Genomic DNA, 27690 nt, shown 5'->3' on the forward strand with positions numbered 1-27690 from the left:
TGCCCACGGTGCTGCAGGAACACCGGCCCGCGTTGCTCCGGCAGCTGCTCGGTGTTTCTCCAGGGAAAACATAGCAGCCCTTGCCCAGGCCAGGCCACGGCCGAGGGTGGCCGGAGCTGAACGATCACAGACTCAAAAGCTGCTTCGTACAACACCTTTGTGAAGCAGCTGTGAAAAACCTCCAAAACAGAGTGAGTGCGAGGTGGAAAAGTGTGATTTAGTCATGGTGACTTGATAAAAGTGTCAAAACAAGAGTCTGAGGGCATGGATCATCTCCAGGCAAGTATCTTTGCATGGAGGGTTTCACTGTTCCCCAAAACTTGCGCTCCCAGGTTCACACGCAAACCAAGCAGTGCCATTGCATCCTGCGCAGCTCCCTTAACGATCGACAGCCACAGGCAGCAGCAGAGCAATCAGGGAAGTCACCCTCTATTTCCCATCAGAGGAAAATGAGAGGAAACCACTTTCAAACAAACATAATAAACAGGAGGGTGCTGCCTCCAGCATGGTAGCCAAAAGACTGATTCTAGAAGCCACATCGTAATTTGTTACTTTCCCGCCTTCCAAGAGCTGTGTGGGCTGAGCGCGTTCTTCTCTAACGCTCAGTGAGGGTAGGATTCGGGATTCACCTCACGCAGCTTCAGCACTCTAAAAGCCGTTCATGCCACTGAAATTATTCAGCTGTGCTTCCTCCTCAGTCAGCACAGAGAGAACAGGCATCACCACAGAGCAACACACCCCATCTTCTGATGGGCACCCAACATGCACTCTGGTGGCACCCAGTCTCTCAGGACCCAACCCAGTCCTCTAACTTTTGGGGAGATGAGAGACTTCAGCACTCCTTTTCAAATCTACAGCAGCCTTTTCTGCTGCTCCTTTGTGAGGCTGGAGTCCTAACAAATTTGGGCTCCAAGCATCCACCCTCATATCCCAAAAAAATTAGAGGCAAAGATGGAGAAAGCACTGCAGTATCTACTGAGAGGGCAACAAGCAGCAATTACTCACAGCACCCATGGGTGCCAAATTGCACCAAACCAATGAGGAGTTACAGCAGGGAGGAGTTTCAGCAGTCAGTGGGGTGTGGAGACCGCTGGCCTGACCCAACGTCCTAAATACCTTGTCTTCCTATCAGTTAATATCATCTCGTGTGACACTTAGCTGGGATTCACAGCCCAAATCTTATGGGAGTCACAGGAACAAATCTGGATAACCAGAATATGAGGTTGGTTTTATAGGTTAATTTACAAAGAATCCTCAGAAAATGCTCATCTGAGAAACACAGACGAGCAGTCAAGGCTGGTGCATCTTGTACAGTGGAGGAAAAGGACAAGCGGTGGAAATGGCAAGGGTCAACCCACGGAAGAGGAAATATTAAGTACGTAGATTTATTATGTTACATTTCTTATAAATATTTCATTAATTTCAGAAAACAAAAATAAAAGCAACAGAACCCTTTCAAGATGAAAGTTGAGTTTGCCTTAGAAACAATGGCTATTGGCAATACACTTTTTTAGGACAAAACCAACACGCTATATAAAAACAAAAGGTGATTTAAATAAGGGACATAATAACATTGTGCTTAAAGCTATATCGATATCCACAAGGAAGAAGGAATGTTGTAGTGTGTAGAATAGGGGTAGGACATGCTTTGTAGAGCTGTTATTTTGTTAGGTCCTGAAGGAAGAATATGATGCTTTTGTGCACGTTCACAATAAATACCCTGAAGCGTTCTCCCCCACCTCTGTCCTGCTGTGCAGTGTTGACCATCGTCAATAGTAGAAGCAGCCAAACGCAGCTACCACACAAAACAGGCTGTCCTGGGGAAAACAGAGAAAGGCTCCGTGTTAGTAAAGGCAAGCTTTTTGCTAGCCTAATGGTAAAGGCTGACCTAAGGGAACATTTAGATCAGAGCATAACCTTATATATGCAAACCATATTGCAATTTTCTGTCTTTTAGTTAGTTTCTTATTGATCTTGCTTGTGGTATAGCCCAGGTCAGTGTGTCTGAATGCCAGAAATGCCTCAGTTTACTCCATCCACACACCCACAGGTGTCTAGGTGTCAGTTTAAAATTAAATAAAAATAAAATAATAATGAAATAAAACCTTGACTTTTGCTCAGTCCTGGATTCCAGCCATACTCCATGACAGCATTTCAGCAAAGCATATAAGAAAAGACTTTCTCTCTTGTGTTTCCTCTCCCCACCTGTAAAATGGTGTGGCTATATAGACCTGTGTACAGTACTGTATGACCTACTCAGTAAATAAGTTTTACTATGTTGGCTATTATATCAAAGTATGTTTTGTGAATAAAGGTGTAAATCATACTGTTTCAATAGAGTCTTGGCTCCTTCCTTCTAGTGGTTGTTTTTTTTTCTGCTCTATGTGTAAGGTCACTCTGCCTCTCGTACAAAAGCAAGTAGATTTACACTTTCCCATGGTAAAACAGCCAATACTTACATTCATGAACACATCGTGAGCATAGCTGTCAGTGTCATCGTCCCAGAAACATCGTGCAGCCATACTAGACAAAGGAGACAAAGTGGAGCCATTACGCACAGCGTTCACACATAAAGACCTAAGTGATCACAGATACTTTCCTCAAAAAGCAAACGGAGCTTCCTTTAAAGCTAAAGGAAACAGGAAGCATCTTCCTGAATCCTGAGCCTAGACCATCACTGCTGAATTCCACCACGTGCTGTAACCCCCTCTGTATGTGGATCAAGCTCCATGTTTAAACTCATCAGCTACCAACCCTGCCACCTCCACTGTGCAGCAGGGCTTGAAACCTCATTGCTATGGTGCTTAAGAATCCTTGACTTCTGGCCTACTCATTATCGGTGGCTAATTTAGCTTATTTGTTCTTGTCCTTCACCTCCTGCACCCTTGTGTTACATACTCCCAACTTATTTATGGGGAGCGATCGTATTCCTTGGCAGATGTCGTGTTACTAGACCACGAGCTAAGCTCTTCTAGTCATTTCGTATCTATACTCTGTTCCCCGTCCATCCTGCTGGCCTTTTTCTACACCTGCTTCAGTCTAAGCCTTACTGTGAAGGCAAGCAACTGGACTATAACAGGATATTACAGACAAGACCTCGCTGCTGCCTTGTTTCATGTCATTGATACTCCCCTTTCTTTGCTGCAAATGCCCAGCTCCCTGCCTGCCCCAGTCAGTCTCAGCTGACAGGACCCTTGTTTGTGGCACAGCATGTTGTTCCTAGTCCCTACATGTACGACTTATTGTCCTAAGACTGTTGAATTTCTTTTTTCCATTACCTTAGCCCTCAGTGTCATTCTGCTTGTTTTTCAGTCCAATATTCCACTCTGCCTGTGGAATATTCTGGTTACTCAGTATTTTGGATTAAGGATCTTAGTGACCATGCTTCTTTTGCCTCCTGCCTATTGCAAACCAGAGAATTTCCCCAATTGCTCTATGAGTCTGTGTTGCCAGGCTTCACATTTCAAATCAGACCACCTCATTGAACTGTTCACCCTGGTACGGTGCTTCTGGAGCAGTCTGCCTGCAGACAGACATTCCCAACAAAAGCCTGAGCAGCAGGTACAGGTATTCCTTCCTGTCCTCCAAAACATTGAGGCAGCAGATCTGATTACAGCTCTGCTGCACTTACCTTCTGCTGGAGTACCAGGCACAATAATAAAGATAAACCAAACAGATAAAGCACATGAATCTTGTGAGCTGTTCTCTTTTGTCTTCTTCTCCCTGCTCACTAGTAATGGAAAGCTACAGCCCACTACTGCAGCCAAGAGGATTCTTTTGTCTGATTGCAGGCATCTGGATGTGCTCAGTACCCACAGTCTAGGCTCCATTCCCATGACAGTATTGCATGGGGATTATAGAAATTTAAACTTCTGAAAGATGCCTACCTGGGGGGTTAAATGTAAATGAAATACTTATAGAAATCTGGCTTTAGACAGAAGTGAGTTACCATGGCTCCTGTGCTGCAGCAGGATCTTGAGAATGGACTCTGTGTGTGCTCTAGTTCATCACGAATACAACATAAAATGCCTTTCTGCAACACTCCTCACAAATGCTTTTCAGCATTTCAGCTTGCTAAGAACCACCGTACAGCCAGTTATCTAATTCAATCAATCAGTCACAATCCAAGCTCTCACTTGCCACTTAAAGAGAAAAGAAAGTGCTTTACACTTATAATCTGCAGAGAGATCTTTGTACCTAGGAAAGTTGGAAGCAGCTTCCAAATGGAAAAAAACCCACCCCACCCAAACCAAACAAAAATTACAGAAATACAATTACAAGATGCAAAACTTACTTCACTCCTTCTCCTCTCTGCTCTCCAATCACAACCTGCACCACCATTTTGTACCTGTCAAATCCCTCCTCTGGAGAGAGAGGAAAAAAATAATAGTGAGAGCAACAACTTGTTTAAAATATGAGCCCAAAACAGGACCCAGAGAGCTAAAGATTTCTCGTTACAAAGCGAGCATCCTATACAAGTCCATGAGGACAGTGGACAGACCGCCTTGCGGCTTCATTTTCCTAGGTACAGAGTACCACAGTCTTACTGGAGTTAAAGGGTGAACAGGGTATTTGGCATCTGTCAAAAGATGCATCTAAGGCAGAAGACACCCCTGAACGGCCACACTATGTGTAAGCATTCTACTTTGACCACTTTCAAGAACTGAACACATGGAAAGAATGTAAATAAGGCTGATGGTGGACAAAATCCAATTTGAAAAAAATCGGCTTATTTTAAAACTGTTCTGATGCAAAGGTATTGTAGAGATTCTTCTGCCACCTAAGTGTTTCCTTTGCTTCTGAGCTGGGATAAAAGGCCACATAAAATCATATATGGGTCTACGTTATGTGTCTGCAAAGATACACTGTTGTTTTACAATTGTAAATAAATACCTTTGGGGCACAGGCCAGATCCACTCAGGCCACGGCAATGTTCCAGAAGCCAAACCAGAACAAGCATGTTTAAAATAAAATATAGATCCTAATGTGTGTCTTCAACAAAGCAGTGTCCTGGGAAGACTCCGGCGCACGGTTTCCACTGAAGGATTGAACACAGCATGCTGGGTCTGGTATCATCCACTATGTCAATGCTTTTCAGAGGTGCCAGCTGACACAATGGCCACACCAGGCCAGTCTCGCTTCAGGCTACTGCGAGTCTATTTACAGATTACTGAAGCCAAGCCCTGTGCCTGTTAGCTCGGCATCGACACGTGCTGGGAGTACAGCTGCTGCTGGTCTGGGAGAAGCGTAAATCCTGCCAAGGGTGACGGTCTGTCTGTCACTGTGTGAGGCCAGCCCAGCAGATGGAGCACCAGCCTGTCCCCAGGAAGAGGGCAAAGAACAAGTGACCGTGCCAACTCACATCTATGTTCTTGTTCCAGCACTGAAGACAGGAAACACCTGCTGGAGCCTCAAGTTTAGCTCTTGAACTCAAAAGTGTTGGAGGGCATCCTGCGCAGCACCACCACGACCTTTTTCCAGTGCTGTAAGGCTGCAGTCATGCCCCTCCTTGGCTGACTGTGCTCCTAACTCTCTCCCCCCTTCGCTGCTCCCACTGGGCCTTCTTCTGATCTCCCTGCTATTCCACACTGACACAACTCTGATCTAACTTGCAGCAGAAAAAAAGCAGGAATGGTTCTCTTTATTGAAGCAAGAAGCAATGAAGCATCACTTCTTCCTTCTCTCTAATGCAGCTTCTTTCCCCCTGCAACCCCTCCAAGGCTGACATCCCACACCAGCCAGCCTTTACGAAAACAAATCTTGTCTGCTTGAATTAGGTTTCTAGTTCCGCAGGCGAGGAGCGTGTGTATATAGGCCAGAATGTTTCATAACGGTAGACTTGAGTCAGTCAACGGGGAAGAAAGAGATTTCAAGAATAAAGGAGGAAAGAGGGATTTTGCCAAAGGGAGAGGACACAGTAAGAAAAGAACCTACTTCCCCAGCAAACCTCCTTACCTTTCAGTCTGTCTTTTATTATCTCTGATAAAGACTTTGTAAGCTGAGGCATTTCTTCTGGAACGTACTGTATGTTGGCCAGCTTCTCCTTCAGTATCGCATGGATGCATTCTTTTACTGTGGATGATTTAAATCTATCAGGGCAAAAAAACAGCAACAGAAGGCCCAGATTGTTCACACACCATGTAGAAACATTCATAACCCCACCTGGGAAAATTTAGCTTTCACATATTGAAGAGAAATAACAAATGAAAAACCGCAGGGAAAAAGAGCCCAGCCAAAAGCCAAACGCCCATAAACAGATGCGAAAACAGCCCCATTGGAGGGTGCCCCTTCAGCAGCGTCCCCCACCCGTGCTCCCCTCGCCTCCCCACCCACATCCCCCTACATCTCACTTCAAAGTCGCTCTGGGAGCCCAGTGCCCCCACCAGACCCCAAACCCCAGGGGCTCCCCTATTCCCAACACCCCCACCCAGCCCCCATCGCCCCATACCAGCCCCTCCATGCGCAGGGATCCCCTCCCCGACCGTCCCACCGCAGCTCCCACATCCCCAGGGCTGTCACCCCCAGACCCAGAGCCCCCAGGGCACCCCCAGCATCCCCCCCTCCCTCCCCGGAGCCCCCAGCACCAGGACCCCCCCGCAGCACCCCAGGCCCCCCCGGCTCACCGGCGCTGGAGGCCGGGCCGCAGGCTGTACGTGTTGCCAGCCCCACTGCCCACGCTCAGCTCGCCCATGGCCGCAGGCCGCCCCGGCGTCGGTTACCCCGGCAACCCCCGCCACTTCCGCCTCCGCCGCGTCGCGGGGCACCGCCTTACGTCATGCCGCCGTACGTCATGCACCGCGTCTCGCGTGGAGGGGGACTTGCATGTGGCCGTGGCGGCACCCACCGCCGCGGCACGGGGGGGTGCGGACACACGGGGGGGGGTCCCGGAGAGGGGGCGCGGGTCCCGGGGGCGGAATTTTTTATTTGTCAAAATATTTTTAATTTTGACCTTTTTTACTATAAAAATCTTTATACAATGAAACAAATGGTGAAGAAACCGTAAATAATTGCAATAATAATTATAATTATTGAGGTTCAACAGGGCTCAGTGTAAGGCCCTGCACTGGGGGCACAACAACCCCACACCCCGCTACAGGCTGGGGGAAGAGCAGCTGGAAAGGACGCGGGGGCGTTGGTCAATGGCGGCTGAGTATGAGCCAGCAGCGTGCCCAGGTGGCCAAGGAGGCCAACAGCGTCCTGGCTTGTATCAGCTCTAGTGTGGCCAGCAGGCCTAGGGCAGGGATCGTCCCCCTGTACTCGGCACTGGTGAGGCCGCACCTCGAATCCTGTGTTCAGTTTTGGGCCCCTCACTGCAAGAAAGACATTGAGGTCTTGGAGCGAGTCTAGAGAAGGGCAATGAAGCTGGTGAAGGGTCTGGAGCACAAGTCTGATGAGGAGCGGCTGAGGGAACTGGGGGTGTTTAGTGTGGAGAAAAGGAGGCTGAGGGGAGACCTTATTGGTGTCTACAACTACCTGAAGGGAGGCTGTAGCGAGGTGGGGGTTGGTCTCTTCTCCCAAGTAACAAGTGGTGGGATGTGAGGAAACGGCCTTAAGTTGCACCAGGGGAGTTTTAGGTTGGATATCAGGAAAAATTTCTTCAGAGAAAGGGTTGTCAAGCATTGGAACAGGCTGCCCAGGGAAGTGGTGGAGTCACCATCCCTGGAGGTATTTAAAAGCCATGGAGGTGTGGTGCTTAGGGACATGGTTTAGTGGTGGACTTGGCAGTGCTGGGTTAATGGTTGGACTGGATGATCTTAAAGGTCCTTTCCAACCTAAATGATTCCAGGGGAAAGGGAACTGGGGGTCCTGGTAGACAGCAGGATGACCATGAGCCAGCAACGTGCCCTTGTGGCCGAGAAGGCCAATGGCATCCTGGGGTGTATTAGAAGGGGTATGATTAGTAGGTCAAGAGAGGTTCTCCTCCCCCCCTACTCTGCCCTGGTGAGGCCACATCTGGAATATTGTGTCCAGTTCTGGTCCCCTCAGTTCAAGAAGGACAGGGAACTGCTAGAGAGAGTCCAGCGCAGAGCCACAAAGATGATTAAGGGAGTGGAACATCTCCCTTATGAGGAGAGGCTGAGGGAGCTGGGTCTCTTTAGCTTGGAGAAGAGGAGACTGAGGGGTGACCTCATTAATGTTTATAAATATGTAAAGGGCAAGTGTCATGAGGATGGAGCCAGGCTCTTCTCAGTGACATCCCTTGACAGGACAAGGGGCAACGGGTGCAAGCTGGAACACAGGAGGTTCCACATAAATATGAGGAAAAACTTCTTTACAGTGAAGGTAACAACACTGGAACAGGCTGCCCAGAGAGGTTGTGGGGTCTCCTTCTCTGGAGACACTCAAAACCCACCTGGACATGTTCCTGTGTGATATGGTCTAGGTAATCCTGCTTCAGCAGGGGGATTGGACTAGATGATCTTTTGAGGTCCCTTCCAATCCCTAACCTTCTGTGATTCTGTGATTCTAATTGTAAATAAAGGGTTTGATGAGTCCGTCGTGGGGGAGGTGAGCATGGCGGGAGGTCTGATGGGGAGAGAGCGGCTCGTCAGTGGGGCGGATGGCCTCGCATCACTGAGTGCTTCCCCAGCACCCCCATCCCACCCGAAATCACTGGCAGCCGTGGCCCAAGCCCCTGCCCGCTCCCTCGCCCAGGGCTTGGTGGGCTGGCGTGGCTGCAGACGTGGCGCCCACGTGCTCTGGGTGCCAGCAGGGCAGAGATGTTTGTGCATGGCCTCAGCTGGAGTGGGGCTGTGTTGGTGACCCGTCCCCAGGAACCATGCTGGGAGCGCCGGGCTGCTGCAGGGGCAGCGGGTGCAGGCGGAGCAGAGCGCAGCCTGAGATCGTTGCCGTTACAAAGCCTGTTCCCCCAGTTCCTGCCCATGAGTTGCTGCCAGACCCTGTGCTCCCTTCCTGCCTCGGAGCCATGCATCCCAACCATCAGCACGGGGATCCAAGCCTCGCTCAGGGCTCTTCCTCCAGGAACTTCTTAAATCTTCCAGAAAGGCATAAAATTGTCGCTCCGCAATATCCTCCCCGCTGTCATGCACTTGTGCTGTTTTCCCTGTCCGCAGCTGCTGTCTGTCCCAAGGAAGGGTGGCCAACGACAGCCTGCGTATGACACAGCCCTCCTGAGAAGCTGACATCCTGCTTCCTCCGCTGTTTATCTCGATGCAGCAATCTCTGCGATCGCACTTCCTATGTGCAGCGGGTCACACCGCCGAGAAAGGTCCCCGGGGTGCTTCACCCAGCTTCGAATGGAAACAGCGTGAAGGCGCAGCCGGTGCTGGGGCGGAGCGTGCTGCTGCTGGTGGTGATGAGGGTCTGGGGGGGGCCATCATGTGCGGCAGGGCTGGCGGTGCCTGGGGTTGGGGCTCTGCAGGCACGGTGCTCCCTGGAGGTGCCCCTCGGGTGCTGGGAGGGTGTGAGGCTGTACCAGGAGGTGTTTCTGATGGAGTTTTTTGCTTGGGATGCACAGATGCATCCCAGCTGGTGCCAGGTCTTACCCCCAACCCTCTCTGAGCACAGGCGGGTTGCTGAGACCCTGAGCAGCAGCAGCAGCTCCTGATTTCCACAGGCTTTAGCAGCACTGCTCGCTAGAGATGGTCCATCAGATCCCATAGTACCGCTGGGCTGGGGATCAGCTGTGCCCGCAGGCAGGAACAGCACCCCGATGCCATGCTGAAGGTGGTGGTGGCCCCATGCCATACCCGTGTGGCACCTTCACATCGCAGTTACCATTGCCCTGCCTAGGCCCTGCAGATTTCCGCTCGCTAAAGGAACACTTTCGTGCCTCTGCTCCATCCCTCCGCTTACTCGCTGCTTACTCACCCTGCGGGGCCACTGCCTTTCCCCGCAGCAGTGTCGGGTGTTGTTGCTCATGCAAATCATTTGCAGGGGCCTTCCTAATTTCCGAGAAGTGTCTGAAAGACCTCCACGCTCTCCGTGTTTATTTGCAAACACTATTAACCGTTTCCTCTTCTTGCCCCAGCGACATCGCCTCCTGCCTGCGTGAGACCCAGAGATGTGAATTCAGTTAAACCAGCGGGGGAGGGATCTTTGGGAGCCCGTGGGTTTCTCTTCCTCATCATCTTTTTGTGGTAATTTGTGTTCCCCATCTCATTTGGGAAGCTTTGCTTTCCCTGGGCTTTGAGGACATTCAGCTCTGGGCTTCAGTTGGCTCCATCTGAGGTGTTTGGTCATTGCTTTCTTCTTCATCTTCCAAATTTTCAGTGCTCCTTAAATACTCCAGGTGCTTTTAAGCCATTTTGGCACTGACCCTCGATCCTGTGAGGTGACTGCTCAGGGTGATAGCTGTGTGCCCCAACAGTGATGGCTGCAGGAGACCAGGGCTTCATCTGGGTCCCAGCCACATCGGTGGGACCCTTGCCGACACATTGGGCCAGCTTCTTGTTACGGGAAAAAGGGACATTTGTGCTTCAGTGAAGTGGTGTGACGCTGAAGTTCCTGTCTCTTAGTTTTGAAGAACAAACTGTTTTCTCACTTATTCCTCATTCTGCTTTCTTTTTAGCCCTTTTTTTTCTCTTTCAGTGGCCAAATAGAAGAGGTCTGTCCCGTGCAATTCACCATATTCCAGCTCAGAGAAAGAGAATTTATTTTTTTAAGCATCAAAGGACCTTTTTTGTGCCTCCTCAGCTAATCCCAAGATGTACCATCCACCCCATGGGGTTGGAGGGGATTTACCAGCATGGGCAGGGAGCTGCAACATGGCTGGAGCCAGGCTGTTTTCCTTAGTGCTGGAGAAGATGGAGCAAGAGCCAGCGGGAGCTGTGTTGGTCTGGCAGGGTGCAGGGAGCGTGCAAAGCCTGCCTGAAGCCTGGGGGCTGCTGTGGGGCCGAAGGAACCTGGGCATCCACAAACATTGCTGTACAATCTGCATCTGGCCGCTGTTGGTTTCTCATGGACATGGCAGCCTCCCCGCCCCGGGTACCAACTTACACCACATTCTGAGCGTGCGTTGGAAAGTCTGAGCAATTCATGCTATGATTTTAATCAGAGCCCTCTGCTGCTGCGCAGGGCGGAGGGAGGATGAGCCAGTTTTTCCTGCTGATCCCTGGCTCGGTGAGTTGCGATCTCGGCAGTGATACCCGTCACATCTTCCGCCTCTAGAAACCAAAACATGCTGCAAGTGCCAAACAAGCCTCCCCACACCTGGCCCGGATGCCTGGTGTCACCATCGGGGGATGCAAAGCCTTGAGGTGGAAAAGCCTCCTTGCTGTGAGCTTCCATCCTTTCTGGTGTTCAGCTTAGTTTAGTTTAGTTAGGGTTTTTTTTTAATGGGAATGCAGGAAATTGTGAAGGAAGAGGCGATGTCCACCTCGAAGCCCACCAGCACCATTGCACATGGTGGAGAGCGATCCCCTTGCCACCCTGCCAGGCAGTGCGGTGGCCTCTGGCCAGAAGGCATGGAAAGGTAACAAGGAGAGGACAGCCCCCCAGGCTTGCTCTGTGGCCCAAGCAGGGCCAAAAGCTCATGAGATGCAATACCAGGAGGAAGCTGGGAAAGAGGATCCAGGACAGGCTGGATCAAGCTCCTGACCCAGGGAGAGCCCTGCCTGCCCCAGCTCAGAACCCCCTCCTTGGCCATCCCGAGTCAGGGGTGGCTCCCCTCGCCCGCTCGCCTGCCAGGGCAATGTCTGAAAGTGAGAGGTGAGCAAACCCCAGCCCTGCAGCTCGTTTCTGAAAGCCCAGAAAATGATGAAATCATCATGAGAATTGTGTCCTTCACCCCAATTATTAATTTTCCCCTGACACTTTCCAAAATTGTGAGGCACCGAGGCTGTGTTCGAGAGAAGCGGAGGAGCCAGCCACCAGCGTGCTTTCACCGCTGGTTATTTCCTATGCAAGTATTAGTCAGTGTGGCGAGCGGGGAACATTGCCGGTGGAGAAATCAAAGTCTGCTGCAAAGGTCACCCCAATAACAGCACCCCAGCACCGAGCACCTGTCCCTGCTCTCTGCAAATCTGTCTGTGGAGAAGCACAATGAAGGAGGCAAAACTTCTCCTACTCCTCCTTCTCCATCTCCTCCTTTTCCTTCTCCTTTTCCTTTTTTCTCCTCCTTCTCCTTCTCCTTCTCCTTCTCCTCCTCCTTCTTCTCATTCTCCCTCCTCTACCATCCTTTCCCAATAGGTGCCCTATGGCTGCTCAGTCCCTGCCTGGCTGCCCAGTGCCACATGTCCCCCAACACCCTACTGCCATGGGTGCCCAGTGGGAGCACTGGGAACCCAAGACAGCCCTTTTACTTATGGGCCAGGCTTGGAGCTGAGGATGTCCCTTGTGGTCCCTGCCTGCTCCATCCCCAGGAGCTTCCCCCAAAAAGGCTGTGGGCTCAGAGGTGCCCGTCCCTGCTGCTCTGCAGCTGGGTGCCTGCGTGGGAGCACGCCGGGAACGCGCGGGGAGGGGAAGGGGCCGGGCCCCGCTCAGCTGATCCCTACCTCCGCGAGGAGGAAGCCGGGGGTGGGAGGTAGCCTGGGTTTCCCTCTGGGGCAGAGATGGGCACGTTTCATTTCCACCCCAGCCCCTGCCACGCACGCTGGAGAACAAGCTGCCACTGCAGGGGAGGAAGCACGGAGAGAGCCGAGGGTGGCACGGCACAGCGCGGCACGGTACGGCACAGCACGGCACACCACGCCTGCCTGGGCAGGGGACTGACTGGCTCGCCATGGCTCCAGATGCCTCGAAGATGACTTGGGGCAGCGTGGAGGTGGCCCTGACCAGCCTCTGCACCGTCCTGCTCTGCTGTGGCCCCATGATGGCCGGCTGCCGCCGGGGTAGGTACTGGAGCACGGCACACTTGCTGGCACGGTCCGTGCCATTCGCAGGCGGTGGAAAATGTCTAAGGGCTGGGAGCTTTGTAGTTAAAAATAGCTCCGGCATCAAGAAGGCAGAAAACCTGAAGTTTTTGGGTACATGCAGCTGAAGCAAGGGAAATGGGGATGCTCGGGGCAGAAACGGGGTTAAAGGATGGAGAAGGGGACAGGTCCCCAGCCCACCGTGTTGTGGGCACACTGGCTGTGGTCGGGGTTTGGTGTTGGGCCTCTGGGTTTGCCAGCACCACGCGGGGTCTGGGGTTTTCTGCTCTGGGTCTCACGGCTTTGGGCTGCGCCCTTGGGCTGCGCCTCCTGGTTTGCACTTGACCTTGAGGGAGCCAGGGTTCTGCACGTGGTTTTGCTCAAGGTGAAATTTGGGGGAGAAGGGGAGGTGGAGGGGAAGGGGTGAGTCTGGGCAGAGCGAGTGAGAGCCCTGATGAAGCTGTGTCCCCCCTTCCTCCCAGCCCAGCTCTTTCTTTGGTGGCTTTGTGTGTTTTCTGCCCCGAGGGTGGGCGCAGGGCTGGGCATCCCTTGGGGCAGTTGTTACCTTTGGTGCTGGGAAGATGCAGGGAAACATGTAAACCCAACCTCTGCTTTCGGAAGCCCTCCCAGTGCTTCATTCATTGCTGGCAGTGGCACTGGGTAGGAAGCAAAGCCCTGAGCCTGCCGAATATTTCCTGTTAAACACAAGAAACCCAAAACACTGCAAAAATTACATTTCTTGGTGTGGGCTCTGCCGCAGCCAGTGCTGCCCATGGGAGCTGGGACACTTCCCTCCCTCCGTCCTTCTGTTCGGTCTCATCCCTCATTTCTCAGCTGAGTTTTCCATCTAATGCTGTATCTGTTCAAGGAATTGTCCCAGTTCCTTTTCTGGTTGGTGATGCTGAGGTCTCGGTTCTACGGCCTCAGACCAGTGCTGGAGGGACAGGAGGGACTTTCTAACTCTGCAGGCAAGCCCTGGGGCTGCTATCGGTGGAGGCAATTTCTGAAAAGGGAAGATAAATTTCTTAACGGCAGGGACTTTTCAAAGCATTGGCGGTTTGAATTGCTTGGTCAGATAACCCGTGGGAAAAATGCTGCTTCCTGCTTTTTATTGCCCCCAACAAAAGTTAATGCAGCAACCGCCTGGTCCTGCTGGATGGGGTGGCTGAGCCAGGACATTGGGAGCCCGGCAGGGATGAACCCACCGGGATCAAGGGCAGGGAAATGTGGCGAAGCAGCAGGGCTGGTGCTAATGGCCGGGGGGCCGTGGCTGTGGTCGACTGCCCTCTGTGCTGGGAGCAGCCTGGCAAGTGCGGCCGGGACCCCCCCAGGGTGAGTGCCTGGCTGCCCACGTACACGCGAGGAGGGGACAGGCGGCTGGACAGGAATGGCTTTGTAAGCTCCTGGTCACTCTGCCCTGTCAGGCGGCCTCAGGCTGGGCATGGCAGATGCCGTGCCCCGGGCAGCCCCTGCCCGCTCTGTGCTCCCGTTGGGGTTGCAGGGAGCGGTGGGCAGAGCTGGAGCAACCCGGCAGGCAGCAGGCACTGCACTGTGGGGTGCTGCCCCGGCCCGGGACTTGGTCCCTCTGCTCGCTTTCGGAGGCAATATCAGCTGGAGGAAGGATGACTATGACATTAAAATACAGCATAGATTTAAAAATAATACAACCCCGAAGTCTGTTTTCCCCAGTGCAGGTGTTCTGGGTAGCCCGGAGCACAATTTGCTCTGCTGAAACCACGTCATGGTAGAGTTACTATCCCGAGCATCCCCCTCCGGCTGGCAGGTACACACTCGGGAGGGGAGATGGGCTGATGTACTTCCCCATGATCCAGGGTGATGCTGAGGACGGGCCAAGCGTCAGGCTGCCCGTGTCGCTGGCAAACCTCAGAGCCTGGCCGCGAGTGAGCTGGGTGCCGGCGATGGCAGAGGGCTGGGCTTGCCAGTGCTCGCTGGCAGGTTTCTGTAAATCCCCTTAGGGGCCTTCAGGAGCTGAGGGCGAAACAGCTGAGGAACATGTGGAGCCTCTGCGTTTGGGGCATAGGAGCCCATCACCTCTCCATGGGATGGGGTGCTAGCAGGGGTGATGGCAGGCTCTCACCCTCTTTGCATCCCTGGTTCCTGCACAGGGGGTATGGCTGTGTCTGAGACCTGTACCCGCTGTAACCGTGTCTGTTCCTTGTTTCCTCTCTCCCAAACAGTGACCTTCTTCCCAGCCACGTTAACTCTCCCTGCAGGAGGCTCAGCCACCTTCTTCTGCAATATCTCCATGGAGAAGGACTCTGGCTCGGAGTACAGCCTCAATTGGTACAAAGAGACCAACCACAGCCAAGCCCAAAAAATCGCTGAGATCAGCCGGAACAACCCCCAGACGAAGACAGAGAAGTACCTGCTCACCAACCACACTCCTGCCTTCAAGATTGAGATCCTGAACCTTCACCAGAACGACTCGGGGTCCTACTACTGTGGGGTGATCGCCTTCTTTGAACCTGATAAAGTGATGGAGAGCAACCGGTCCCACCTGGTTGTCACAGGTCAGCCTGGGGGCTGAGCTGATGGGGACAGGTCATCGGTGTTGTCCTGTGGTGCTATGGCCCCCAGGCACGCTGCAGCTGCAGGACACAAGGCAGGCGGGGGAGAACCTGGTGTGGGTCAGGAGAGCATGTCTCTGCTCTCTTCCCTCTCCTTTGCATGCCTGGTTGAGGCCCAGGGACACAGGCTGTCCTTCCCCACCTGTACTGCAGCTGGATATGCTCCTGAGGCAGGAGGTTTCCATCCTGCTGGGACTGTGTCCTCAGCAATGCTGTGGAGAGGAGTGAGTCCTTACCCATGGATGAAGGCAGGAGACCAGTGTAGGGAGCTGCCTTCACCCCTGAGCAGCTCCTTTGGCAACAGGGATTGTGTTTGGGGTGACGATCAGGGCTCGGACCCCTCAAACAGCCAGTGTTGGTGTAGATAGATACTGTTGTTGCAAAACCATGCCCTAGGAGGGTCTCGTAGCCCCATGGCATGGGAGACGGAGGTCTTGCAGCAAGATCTGCCTGCTCTTGCTTGGCAGCATGGAGGCTTTGTGGGGATGAAGGTGGCCTTTTATAAAAAGGAAAAACACTGCAGAAGTCACTGTCTTTCACAACATCTCCTCCCAACATGAGATGACGGTGTGCTGGCTCCAGGACATGGAAGCGATGGGGAGGCTTGGGGAAGCCGTGTCCTCCATGGGGCTCTGCTGGACATGGTCATGCCGCAGGACTGCCTGTGGGTGCAGAGCGGTGCCCTGGCCCCCTGCACCCCGGCACTCAGCAGTGTGGGATCATCCTCACCACTTGCAATGGGAAGGAATGGAACATGGTCAAAACATCCCCCGTCAGCCCAAATTCAGGGCCCCTGGAGGGATGGTGGGGCTGTGGCTGCCTACCTGGGACCAAGCCCTTTCTGGGGACAGCCCCTGTGTTTCCCTGTTGACTTTCCCAGGGACTATAGAGGCCATTTTACACTCCTGACCTGCTGTTTTGTTCCCCCTTTTTTTGGATGGCTATTACAGCAGCCCCTGAGAAGACAAACACTACTGACGAGCCTGAGATGGAGGAAGGCAATCCCCCAGACCATGTCAAGGCCATGCTCCTGGGCATCCTGCTGCTGGCCGGGGCAGTCGTGCTGCTGATCTTTGGCTACCTCACCGTCACGTACAGGAGAGGAGGTACGATCCCCCACGGGGGCCATGCTGCACCGAGGGGCTGGGGTCTCCCAGGGGACCTGATGGGGTGATGCTTATCCAGCAAACCCAGCTTGAACCCAGGGGCAGCCGGATGCCTGCAGCTCCCTGGAGTACACAGGCAGGTTCAATGATGTGCTAAACTCAGCTGTGTCATGTCCCCGTGGGACAGGTATCTCCATGCCAAGGGGAGAATCATAGAATAGTTTAGGTTGAAAAAGACCTTTAAGATCATCAGGTCCAACCATTAACCCAGCACTGCCAAGTCCACCACTAAACCATGTCCCTAAGCACCACATCTCCATGGCTTTTAAATACCTCCAGGGATGGTGACTCCACCACTTCCCTGGGCAGCCTGTTCCAATGCTTGACAACCCTTTCTCTGAAGAAATTGTTCCTGATCTCCAATCTAAACCTCCCCTGGCACAACTTGAGGCTGTTTCCTCTTGACCTGTCACTTGTTATTTGGGAGAAGAGACCGACCCCCACCTCGCTATAACCTCCCTTCAGGTAGTTGTAGAGAGCAATAAGGTCTCCCCTCAGCCTCCTTTCCTCCAGACTAAACACCCCCAGTTCCCTCAGCCACTCCTCATCAGCCCATTCACCACCTATGTTGCCCTTCTTTGGACTCGCTCCAGCACCTCAACATCTTTCTTGTAGTGAGGGGCCCAAAACTGAACACAGGATTCGAGGTGTGGCCTCACCAGTGCTGAGTACAGGGGGATGATCCCTGCCCTAGTCCTGCTGGCCACACTAGTGCTGATCCAAGCCAGGATGCTGTTGGCCTTCTTGGCTTCCTGGGCACACTGCTGCTTTGAAGGGTGCTTTGGGCCATGTTCGCCCTTCATAGAGCTCCCAGGCCATGTGCTGTGGCTCTGTGCCACTCATTAGCGCAGTATTTTAATGCTGCACTTGAGTCCCTCCCACACACCTTGTCTGGGCACCATAGGGGCACCTCGTCATCTCCACACCACAGCAACGGGCATCACCTTGACCATGCTGTGGGCACCGGGATGGCTGTCTCAGAGGGGACCCCTGAGGATTTGCACCCCACTAATCCCAATTAAACCCTGGACCGTGGGCTGGTATCTCACTTGTCCTTGTCATGCTCAGGGTGTTAGACCCTGAGTGGAGAAGGAGGAAGCATGGTGCCATGGTTGTGGTGTCCAGTGCTCTCCTAGGATGTGGGGGCTGGGTCAGCTCCAGATGCTCACGCTGTCTTGGCACACAAGCATCTTCTAACCAAATGTGTTACTTTGCAGATGTGCAGAAACCACCAAGTGAAAATGCGCCAGCGGTGAGTTTTCCATCTCTGACAACCTGCTCTGCTGCAGGGGAGCATCGTGGCATCGCTGGGGTGTGGAGGGTGCAGGGCCTCCCTTTATCAGCCCTGCACAGTCTTCTTGCTTCTCCTGTCTTCTCTGATGCTGCTTGATCTTTTCTGTACGGCTACAACTGCTTTTTTGCACCTGAAGCACAGCCTCATCACAATCAAAAAACTGCCTAAGATAGGATGGGACCTCTGTAGTCCAACCTGTGCTCAAAGCAGGGTTATCTTTGACAGTGGATTGTGTTGCTGTAGAAAATGGGAGAAAATGCTTTCCCCCTCAATATATTAAGCTAAAATTTCTCTTGCTGCAGCTAGTCCCTGTTTCCTCTCTTCCTTTTGCCGGGCACTGCTGGGAGGAGTCTGGCTCCATCTTCTCTCCAACCCCATTAGGTAGCTGAAGGCAGTGAGTAGGTCCCCCCTTGCTCTCCTCTCTCTGTGATGAGCAAACTCAGCCCCAGGCTCTCCTCTTGCACCCTGTGCCAGCTCGGAGCCCAATGGAGAGGTGGGAAAAGGGCTCCTAGCATGACCCTGCCTTCAGTGGCTGGGCAGGCACAGAGCCCCACCTGCTTGCAAAGGCAGAGAGCTGAGACCCATGTGGCCTCAGCGATGACCCCAAGGCTCGTGATCTGGTTTCTCTGGGCAAATGCTATCTGTGTCTTTCTGCTTTGTATCACTCTTGCCCTCTTGGGATGCTTTAGAGCTGGTTTCAGCACTTGCTGTAAAAAGGGGGCTTGTGCTGGGGATGGTGGGTACCACTGGATGATGAATCTCCCTGACGGGGTTTCCTTGCAGAAGGAAGAGAAGCCCCCTGTGGTGTCCGTGTCCACTGTGGACTATGGCGTGCTGGAGTTTCAGTGGGACCCGTGCCCCCATGTGCTCCCTGACAACCGTCCAGCTGACCAGACTGAATATGCCACCATCATTTTCCCAGAGGAGAAACCGGTCACACCAGAGCCTGGGAAGAAATACCAGGATGAGAGGACTTGGCATCTGCAGTTGCAGCCCTGCTGAGGGCTGGGGTCCCTCCTCATTGTGGGGTGCAGGCAGGGACAGGCTGCCCTGGCCCCTCTTTCCCATCACAGTTTGCACTTGGGAAAAATCCAGTGTGCAAGGACTGGAGTGACAGAGGCGCCGCTGCTGGAGTGGGTACCAGACAGTCCTGGCCACAGTGGGATTGTGGCTGTGGGGTGGGTACCACGGGACGAGGAAGGTCCCTGCTGGGCTCCACGTGCTGCCTCTTTGCTCAGGGCAGGGAGGACGGGCTGGGGCAGAGCAGCGATGCCAACAGGGCCGTGCCAAAGGCGATTTACATCATGCCTCTGTTTTCTACCTCCACCTGGGTCTCTCTCGGGTGGCCACACTGCTTCCCTCGCCCGGGTCTGACCCAACCAGTGAAGCACAACTGTGGGAGGAAATGCTGGAGGCCAGAGCTGGAGAGGATCCTGGGAGATGCTGCTCGCAGGAGCCCGGGGCTGGGTGCTTCTTCTCGCCCAGGGCAGAGACTGCCTTGTGTACCGCCAGTTAAAGAAACCCCTGGGAAGCAGGCAGCTAGTTTTTCTCCTCTCTCCGGGCACTTTCCTCCTCTACAACAGGGGAAATCTACCCCCACGTCCCTCCCTCTGCAGATGGGAGATGGATCTGGCCCTGGGGGGTGAATAAAGGGTTTCACGTCCGGGGAGTTTGTTGACTCACGATGGCAAGTGCGTGGGCAGGCAAATAACGGCTCTCGGCAGCATGCAGGCGAGAGCCGGGAGGCGGTGGCGTCTGTTGTGGTTCCTGGGCCTCTCCGTGCAATACGCAAGCCGCTCTTCCACAAAGCTGCTCTTAATAATTTAGAGAAGCAGCTGCTCTTTTTCCTCTCACCCCTGTCTGGGCTGGCCCCGGGATGCAGCTACAAACCAAGCCTCCCCCTTCCCAGGCTGGTTCTCGGGGTGCTCGCCCAGCCAGGGATGAGCATCCCTGGTCAGCCAGGCAGAGGTCACAGCACGGTGCTGGGTGCACCTTTCTGGCTCCAAACCTCCATTTTCCCATCTTGAAAGTGATCTTGGGGCCGTGCACTTGCCAGAAACCGGAATCGAAAGAAGCGACAACTGCTCAAGAGGGGAGAAACCCCATTAAGGAGTGACTTTGGAGGCAGCAGAGACCTGCCAGGAGACCGTGAAACCCAGCGGAAACAGAGAGTAGTCACTTGCATCTCACACTTCGGCAGCACCGTCAGCAGGTTTCTTTTTCCCTTACCCCCAGTAAAACCAGCACAGCCTCACGGGAGCCAGCCCAGGCGCTGCATGAAGGGGTGAGGCATGCCAGGTACCGCAGCTTGTCCCCCGTGGGGGCTGAAAAGTCCCTGAGAAACCTCCAGAGGGGAACAGAAGGGATGAACATCCGTCTGGGATGGCTTTTACCCTTCCTCAGGGCAGGACAGTGGGTGTGGTGGCCCCCCTCGGTCCCTGGTGCCGCTGAAGGCTCCCAGTAGCCACCATGAGCAGTGCCATGACTCCCACAACAGGCACTCACGCCAATGCACAGCTCAGCCCGTCGGGGCTTTTTGCAAGCAGTAGCCCCGGTCCTTGCCACAGCGGCTCCAGCAGAGACCTGCTGTGGCCGGCTGAGCTTGGCTCGCCCAGAAAGCCAAGGCAGGAGGCAGGGTCTCAGTCAGCAGTTTTGCCTTTGGCTTTCCAGGTGAGAGGGTGGGCCCTGTTTCATATTTACCACCCTGCCTCTCAGGCAGCAGAGGTGCTGGGTCTTCAGCCCTTCCTGCACCCCTAGGCTGCAGCCATGGCTCCTCTAGGAGCGGTCAGGGCCAAGTCCCTTCCCCTCTCGGTGGATGGTGGTCTGCAGCCAACCCGAGGCTCCCAAGCCATTTGGTGGGGTCAGAGGTGTAACAAAAGCTTCTGCTGCTGTGTGGGATGGGAGGGCACCCAGCCTGCAGCAGTGCCTGTGCCCCTCTGGCCCCACAGCAGCCTGGCTGCAATCCTGCCCCATGCAGGGAGCAAGGCTGGGGCCTGGGGATGCGTGGGGTGAGCGGTGGGGATGCTCCAGGCTGCCAGGCACCATCTCCCATCCCTGTTTGGAGGACAGGGTGCCCAGCACTGGCTGTGCCGACCAGAGCAGGAGCAGGGCTGGGATGAGCTCTGGGCAGGATGCAGGTTTCAAGCCCCCAGCTGAGCATCCGCAAACCAAGCAGTGCCCTGAGATGGGTGTCAACCCCCACACCCCAGCACCCTGCTCGGGGATGGGGAGACGAGGGGGTTTGTGTGCAGGAGCTGCTCTTGTCTTCCCATGCAGGCCAGGAGAGCAGCCACCCATGGTTTTGACTCTGCCTCCAGCGTGGTGATAGTAGTTCAGTCTTCCTGGAGTCACTGCACAGGATCTGGGGGAAGCTGTTTTACCTCCCGTCCTGAGAAGTCCCCAGTTCTGGCTTCCCAGCTCCCCCATCCCACATCCCTCCTTCCCTTGCCCCTCACTCCATATCACAGCCCTCCTGCTTTTGCCCACCGCTGCACCCATCCCAGCTGGCTGCCCACTATTTGTGCCAACTGACAGGTTTATGCCCCTTTTTCTCCACTCCAAATTAAGCGGGGACCCAAGCAAGCTCATTTCCACCTACGATGCTAAAGTTTGACTCAGCATTTCTGGGGGGGCTGAGCAGACACCCTCGCGTCCCTTGGCTTCCCCTGCTTGCGCTAAGAAGAGGCTGTGCTGCGATGGGCCAGGTATGGTTTTGGGTTACATCCTTTCTGCCACAGCTGCTTTGCTGGCTCTGGAGGGGCGTGGGTGGCAGGGTTTCAGTGGTCTTTGGTTTAGGCTACGGAGAGGAGATTTGCTGCAGAGCGGTTAGGCAGACCCTACCACCTGCCTTTGTTTTTTGGCATTGCTCCCTGCAGCAATCGCAGCCACTGGAGCTAGGCCCTGTGCTGCAGGGCCACCAGCCACCGTCAGAGCAGGGCCCTAGGCTGGTCCTCAGCATCCTATTTTGGGAAAATTAAGGCTTACAGCAGTGCAAGGAGGAGAAGAACAAGACCTTATAAAATCAAATAGCACCTGGACCTGACTTTTCCCTACTCTCAGGATGTGCCAGCATTGGGAACGACCCCTGAAAGGCCAGAGGGGACAGGGTGTAGGTTTGGGTCTGCCCACATCATTCCTACTGGCGTCATGACCATGAGTGACAGAGGATGCTCTTGACAGCCCCTTCTCCCATGCTTTGTGATCACAAGTGCACAGCACATAAACTGGGGTTGTAGGGGGGTGTGTTTCCAATTTTTTTCCCCTGTATTACCCCAGAGCACATATCCCCAGCCTGACCACACGCCCTTTATGCGAGCACACACAAATGCTCATGAATGCACAAATGTGGACACAGCTCCCCATGCAAACCTCTTGCGCACACCCCCAGATTTACACAGCTACTGTGTGCCAGATACATCCCCACACCCCTTACCTGTGAGGGCACGCACACGCCTGCAGACACACAGCCCCCCAGCCACCCCATCCATGTGCCGCAGCTCCTCCCATGCCAGGACCTGGGTGCAGCCAAGGGGGTGGCTGCAGGCACCGAAGCTGCCGTGTTTCCTGCACGCCCTGGTCTGGCAGTCAGGGCAACCTCTGGATAGCAGAGCCCATCCCCAGTCCCACACTGGGGTCTTGCTGGTGGGGAATGGCCAGACACCGCTGGGAGACCCTAGAGAGCAGGGGCCAATCCCTGTCTGCAGCTGCAGGAAGCTGGAGGTGTGACTTCAGCATGCCCAAGCTATACCTAAGCAAGCAAAACCCTCTATACAGGTGCTTGAGAGCCAGCCTGGCTCCTTAAATACCCCAGTCTTGATTAAAGGTGATTGGGAACCACATATGAGCAAGCATCCCTTAAAGAAACCCGAGCCCAAAAACCAGGTCTTAAGAAAACTGAGCAGGCAGATGAAGATGGAGGGGAAGTCCTCTCCTGCTGCTTGCAGCAGTGTCTTCAAGGAGAGCCATACCATGGAGCAGCGAAGCACCATTACTGCAGACTGGGACATTGCAGGTGCTGGGGGGAGAAGGGGTGGTTAGGTTGTGTGGCAGTATGATCGCTTACAAGTGAGCACTGTCCTGATCACTGGGAGGTCTCAGAGCTGTTTTGGTTTGGGAGAGGTTGGGCTGGAGGTGCTCCAGTGGGGTGTGTGGGTTATTTGGCCCCTGGGTTAATGGGGTGATCAAAGGGTGGGGCTGGTCTGTTGGGCACTACGGTGCGGGAGCATTGCCATGGCCTTGTCTCGCTGGGGAAGCAGCTGTCGGTCCTGGAGGGGACAGGCTGGGGTGAGCTGGTGGGTGCCGTGGTTGGTGGTGGGAGGGAAGGGCTGCTGGGCAGGTTGCCTGGACCCCTAACCACGGCCAGCTTGCACAGCCCTGGTGTGTCCTGAGGGGTCCAGGCCCACAGCATCTTCTGCGTCCCATCCCACCGAGCGCCTCGCCCTGCCTGTCGCCAAGCCTGCTGTAGGCTTACAGAACACCTGCGTTTCCTCCCACCGCCCTCGTTTTGCTTTCTCTAGTTTTGCTTTGAGTCGGCTCCAAGGTTTCTCCTTCTCTGTCTTCCTCCCTTTGGTGGGATGTGCTGCTCGAGCAGGATGCCGGCAGGCCAGATCCATGTGCACAGGGGCTCAGAGGGCCAGGCATGAGCCTTGGGCTTGCCTGCTCCACCATCCCCAAGACCAAACCCACTGCCCATGGCACCGGGACAGAGCCTTGTCAGAGGGGACTGAGCTCTCTCCTTATGCCTGAAGAGACCATCACGAGGCCCACTAGATGAACAGGGAACCCAGACCCATTTTGGGGGGTACCTGCTCGCATCTTCACAGCCATCTCTTCCCTTAAATCTCTCCCCATAGCTCAGCATCCCTCTCCACCCCAGAAGTCCAGGGTGATGGAGCAATGTCCCCTCTCTACCGTCCAGCTTGGGCACATCCCCATTTCCCTTTGCCTCAAATCCACCCTGGGACACGTGGACTCCTCTAGTCCAAGGACTTGACTATGAAGACAGTCCAGCCTGGAAGGTTGTCCCTAGAGGAGATGGGTTTCACTGTGACGGGGTGACAGGCATTCACCATCAACAGTGGCAAGGCAGCAAGCTTGGAGAGGGGACAGGGACGCAGAGAGCTGGCATGGAGCTGTGTCCCAGGAGGATACAGATGTCCAATTCACCATCTGCTTCAAGGAAGGGGAAAAAAGAGAATCCAGGAAACTCTAGATGAGTCAGCCTGCCTCGGTACCCAGAAAACTGCTGGAACAAATTAGTAAGGCCACCAAGCGGTAAACACCGAGAGGGCAGTGCTGGGGCTGAGAACACAGATTTAGCAGGAACACGCTGTGTCAAACCAAGCTTGTTTTCTCTTCGTTAGGGTGATGGGCTGGGTACTGCAGGGAAAGCGGGAGCGATGCTATCTTTGTGCTGCCTTACATGACATTCTTATAAGCAAATTAGGGAAATGGGAAATTCTGCCACTGTGGGTGGACAGCTACCCAAGAAGCTCTATCCCATCAGCAGTTATCAATAGCTTGTGATAGCAGACACATCAAACAGGGGTTTTCTGGGGAAGCATGGCTCAAATGGAGGCAATGTGGTATTGAGGGAAGGTGTGGGGGCCGTCTAGGAGGAGGGTTAGAAATCAAATTCACCCTGATGAGCTGGAGAAAAGAGCAAAAGTGCCCTGAAAGAATGACTGATGGAAGAGAATTGGGTGTGTTTAGTGCAGGAAAAGATGAGGGGAGTCTTCAGATCAGGAAAAAGGCCCCTGTATGAAGCAAGCAGTGGAAGACAGAGAAGTGTTTAGGGTTATGTCCATCTGTCTTGCAAGCCTTGCTGTGCCCACGGACATGGCATCCCTGCTGCTGAGGGGATGTCCCACTCTGTGATCCTGCCTGGGGACCGGGGTTGAATGCCCCTTTCTGCCCTTCCTGGGGACTGCTGGCAGGATGGAGCCACCTGGATGTGGGGTGACCCCAAAGGGAAGGGGTGTCCCAACTAAGGATGGGGTGCATGTGGGCCAAGCAGGGTCCTCATGGGTGGTCTGGGCACTTTGTCCCTGGGCTGGAGAGGTGGGGGACAGGGAGGCTGACACGCAGCGAGAGATGGAGAGGATAAGGAGCCTTGTGAAACCTTCCTCCTCTCACCTGGGTGAGCGAGCTGAAGGCAAAAATAATTTCAGGCTGTGTGAAAGCAGCAGGGAAATTACCGCCCAGGCTGTGTTTGCCTCCTTCATGCATCCCATGCAGAAGCCACGACTGGCGTGTCAGTATGGCGATCACTGGCAGGGTCTGTCCCTGGCAGGGATTCTCCAGTTGAGCGGGGTCATACTGGGGCTGGGTCAGGGCTCATCCCTGGTCCCTGCCAAGGCCGGGCTGCGGGGGGGACCTGCAGGAGCATCTTTTGTTTCCAGGCGGGTGCTGGTAAGCAGCAAGGTGCTTGGGCAGCTCCGGGAGGTGTGTGTGAAGTGGAACAGGACATCAAAGCAGTTTCGGCTCTGTGGGTAGTTCTGGGAAAGTCCCTTTAGTAAAAGCAAGTCAAAGGCTTTAATAGAGGGACCAGCACCGGGCTCCTCAGAGATGACTGCGAGGGCTCGGCGCATCGCGAGTCGTGATTTGAGTTGTGTTGCCGTGACGTAACGGGGGGCTGGTTTCCATCACAGCCGGGTTTTGGAGGCTGGGGCCCGTCCCCGTGCCAGAGGTGCCACCTGACCCCGGTTGAGCCATGTGTTTGAGGGGCAGCGCTCTGCCCCCCCGGGGTGGGCAGCATGGGGAGCAGTGTCTGCTCTGGTGGGGAGCATCCCTCCGCCCTGCGGCAGCAGCCTCGGGAAGGAAGGGTTGGGCTGAAACCACGGATCCCCCAGATGAAGCGATCGGTTTGTATGGGTGAAGATGAGAGTGCCAGGAGAGAGGGCTGCCTCCGTGGGGGCTCCTCATCCTCCACACAGCTTGAGATGTTTAACACAAGCGCAGCTGCCCTCAAAGTAAAAGGGAGATGTCAAAACCTTTAGGTTTTTCCTGTGTTCAACTCCTCCAGGTAAATCTCAGTCCCTAACACAGAGGGATCCAAGGGGACGGGCAGAGGCCGCAGGTCAGGTGGTCCCATTCTGATCACCCTGCTGCTGGTGGCTCCCCACGCCACACTGTGGCACGGCGATGCCAGGCACTGCACAGTGCCAGCTTTCTGCACTAGGAGGTTTGCAGCCCTGGAGACCATGCTGTGACGGAGTGCACGAAGGGGTCTTCTACAGTGATCCTATAGAAATGAGGGCCCAGTGCTCTGGGAAAGGAGTGGGATGGGGGCCAGGGAGATCTGCTCCTCCCTCTCTTCCTCCCCACACACCAGACCTGAACCAGGAATGTCACCTGGTCCCCAACTGCAAGCATTGGAAACGCTGGTGGGACGACCCCTCCTTCACTGTCCTGCTTGTAGGGTGCTGCCCCAGCCCAAGAGGGACCCCATGTCCCCATGGCAAGGGGGTGACTTGGGCCCTAGCTTTGCTGCCTCTCCATAAGGATCCTGAAAACCTTGGCTTGACTCTGCTTCCAGGAAACCTCCTTTTCTTTCTTCTAACCCTGCTCCAGATCATAGCATCGAGGCGTAATTGAGGGTGGAAAGACCTCAAAGCAGGGAAGAACTTTGAAGCTGAAGATGGGCTCTGCCCCGAGACCTCATCACCTCCCTCTGCTCTCACAGCGTGGGCAGCGTGTGTTGTGAAGGTGCTGGAGAAGCATTGTGAAGGTGCTGTGTTGTGGGTGCTGTGTTGTGAAGGTGTTGGAGGGGACTTGCTGGCTTTTTCCTTCCAGCAGCAAATATTGGAGTCTCCCTGCCAACCTGTGGTTATCAGGACTTATCTGCATTGCCTGTCTTGCTTTTGGGATCCGGAGGATGAACCTGATGTGCTGGTGCCTCTCAACACCTCCTTACAACTGCTGTCACCTGCTGCTGGCAGCCACCATGCCACTCTTATGAGGACACAGGTGCCATCACCAACATCTTCATCAATCCCACTCTCCCAGCTGGCTCCAGGGCAGGGCCAGCCACTGTCACTGCTGCTTGGGGCACCCAGGCTTTTGGGGTGTCAAGCCAGAAGAGCTGCCATGGGGACATACTTCGTTTGAAGCCAATGTGAAGTGTTTTAAGCCTGATTCCTAGATCCTTTTGCTCTTTTTTTAACCAGAGGTCTGTCCTGTTGCAGGCTTTAATAGCCTACAGTCTTTCTGTCAAACCTTGCCTGGTTCTGGGAACCTGAGTGCTGCTCCGGGCACTCACCATGAGGAGCTGCCGTAATTTTCCATGGTGGCTTCATCCTCAGCAGCAACCCAGCACATTTCCCCCGAGGCCGGGTTTTTTGGGGCATTTTGTGCCCTCTGTGTGCACAGGATGGTCTCCTATGAAAGCTTCATGCTAGATGAGATGGTTTTATTTCCATGGCAAGCTGAGCTTGCTTCATCAAGCTGCAGATCTTCCCCTAACTCAAGACCAGTTATCATTTGGCATCTTATCTAACCTGCTCCCCGTCCTGCATTGCTCTCCATGGGAGGTCCTGGGGGACCTGCGCACCAGAGAGGGGTGAGCTGGGGCACAGAGGGCTGCAGACAGCCCCGACCCCGCTGTTTGTACCTTCCCTGGGTGCTCTCGGCTCGGAGCACACCTCACCTCTTTCAGTTTTACGTGCAGTGCCATCCTCCCCGACTTTCCACCCTGCGGTTTCACGTCAGGCCTTTTTCTGCTCGAGTTGGCTGAAAGTTATTAAAAACAGCCCGTGCTTGGTGGCAGCTATTGAGAGAGATAAGGCTGCCTGGGGCTTTATCAGCTGCTGAGCCCTGCATTTTCTGTGGGT

At 54.3% G+C, this 27690-nt stretch overlaps 2 protein-coding genes across 2 annotated transcripts; one reads left to right on the forward strand and one right to left on the reverse strand.

Moving 5' to 3' along the window:
* Window positions 1-1565: 1565 nt before the first annotated feature.
* Window positions 1566-6707, reverse strand: DYNLT2B (dynein light chain Tctex-type 2B). The gene is made up of 5 exons (XM_068406937.1): window positions 6624-6707; window positions 5956-6089; window positions 4295-4364; window positions 2460-2523; window positions 1566-1817 (listed from the first exon to the last, which is right to left on the reverse strand). Exons 1-5 carry the CDS (start codon window positions 6689-6691, stop codon window positions 1770-1772), a joined length of 384 nt encoding a protein of 127 aa, XP_068263038.1. The 5' UTR covers window positions 6692-6707; the 3' UTR covers window positions 1566-1769.
* A 5975-nt stretch (window positions 6708-12682) lies between these two features.
* PDCD1 (programmed cell death 1) lies at window positions 12683-18862 on the forward strand. The gene is made up of 5 exons (XM_068407105.1): window positions 12683-12791; window positions 15011-15343; window positions 16351-16506; window positions 17784-17818; window positions 18644-18862. Exons 1-5 carry the CDS (start codon window positions 12683-12685, stop codon window positions 18860-18862), a joined length of 852 nt encoding a protein of 283 aa, XP_068263206.1.
* The last annotated feature ends 8828 nt before the right edge of the window (window positions 18863-27690 follow it).

This window comes from Nyctibius grandis, chromosome 8, assembly GCF_013368605.1.
Source record: "Nyctibius grandis isolate bNycGra1 chromosome 8, bNycGra1.pri, whole genome shotgun sequence".
NCBI lineage: Eukaryota > Metazoa > Chordata > Aves > Nyctibiiformes > Nyctibiidae > Nyctibius > Nyctibius grandis.

Coding starts and splice junctions, on each gene's coding strand:
- DYNLT2B (XM_068406937.1), bottom strand. CDS start 6,691: ATGGGCGAGCTGAGCGTGGGCAGTGGGGCTGGCAACACGTACAGCCTG. Junction 4,365..5,955: donor AATAAAAGACAGACTGAAAG/GTAAGGAGGTTT, acceptor CTCTCTCTCCAG/AGGAGGGATTTGACAGGTAC. Junction 2,524..4,294: donor CAGAGAGGAGAAGGAGTGAA/GTAAGTTTTGCA, acceptor TCCTTTGTCTAG/TATGGCTGCACGATGTTTCT.
- PDCD1 (XM_068407105.1), top strand. CDS start 12,683: ATGGCTCCAGATGCCTCGAAGATGACTTGGGGCAGCGTGGAGGTGGCC. Junction 15,344..16,350: donor GTCCCACCTGGTTGTCACAG/GTCAGCCTGGGG, acceptor TGGCTATTACAG/CAGCCCCTGAGAAGACAAAC. Junction 16,507..17,783: donor CGTCACGTACAGGAGAGGAG/GTACGATCCCCC, acceptor GTTACTTTGCAG/ATGTGCAGAAACCACCAAGT.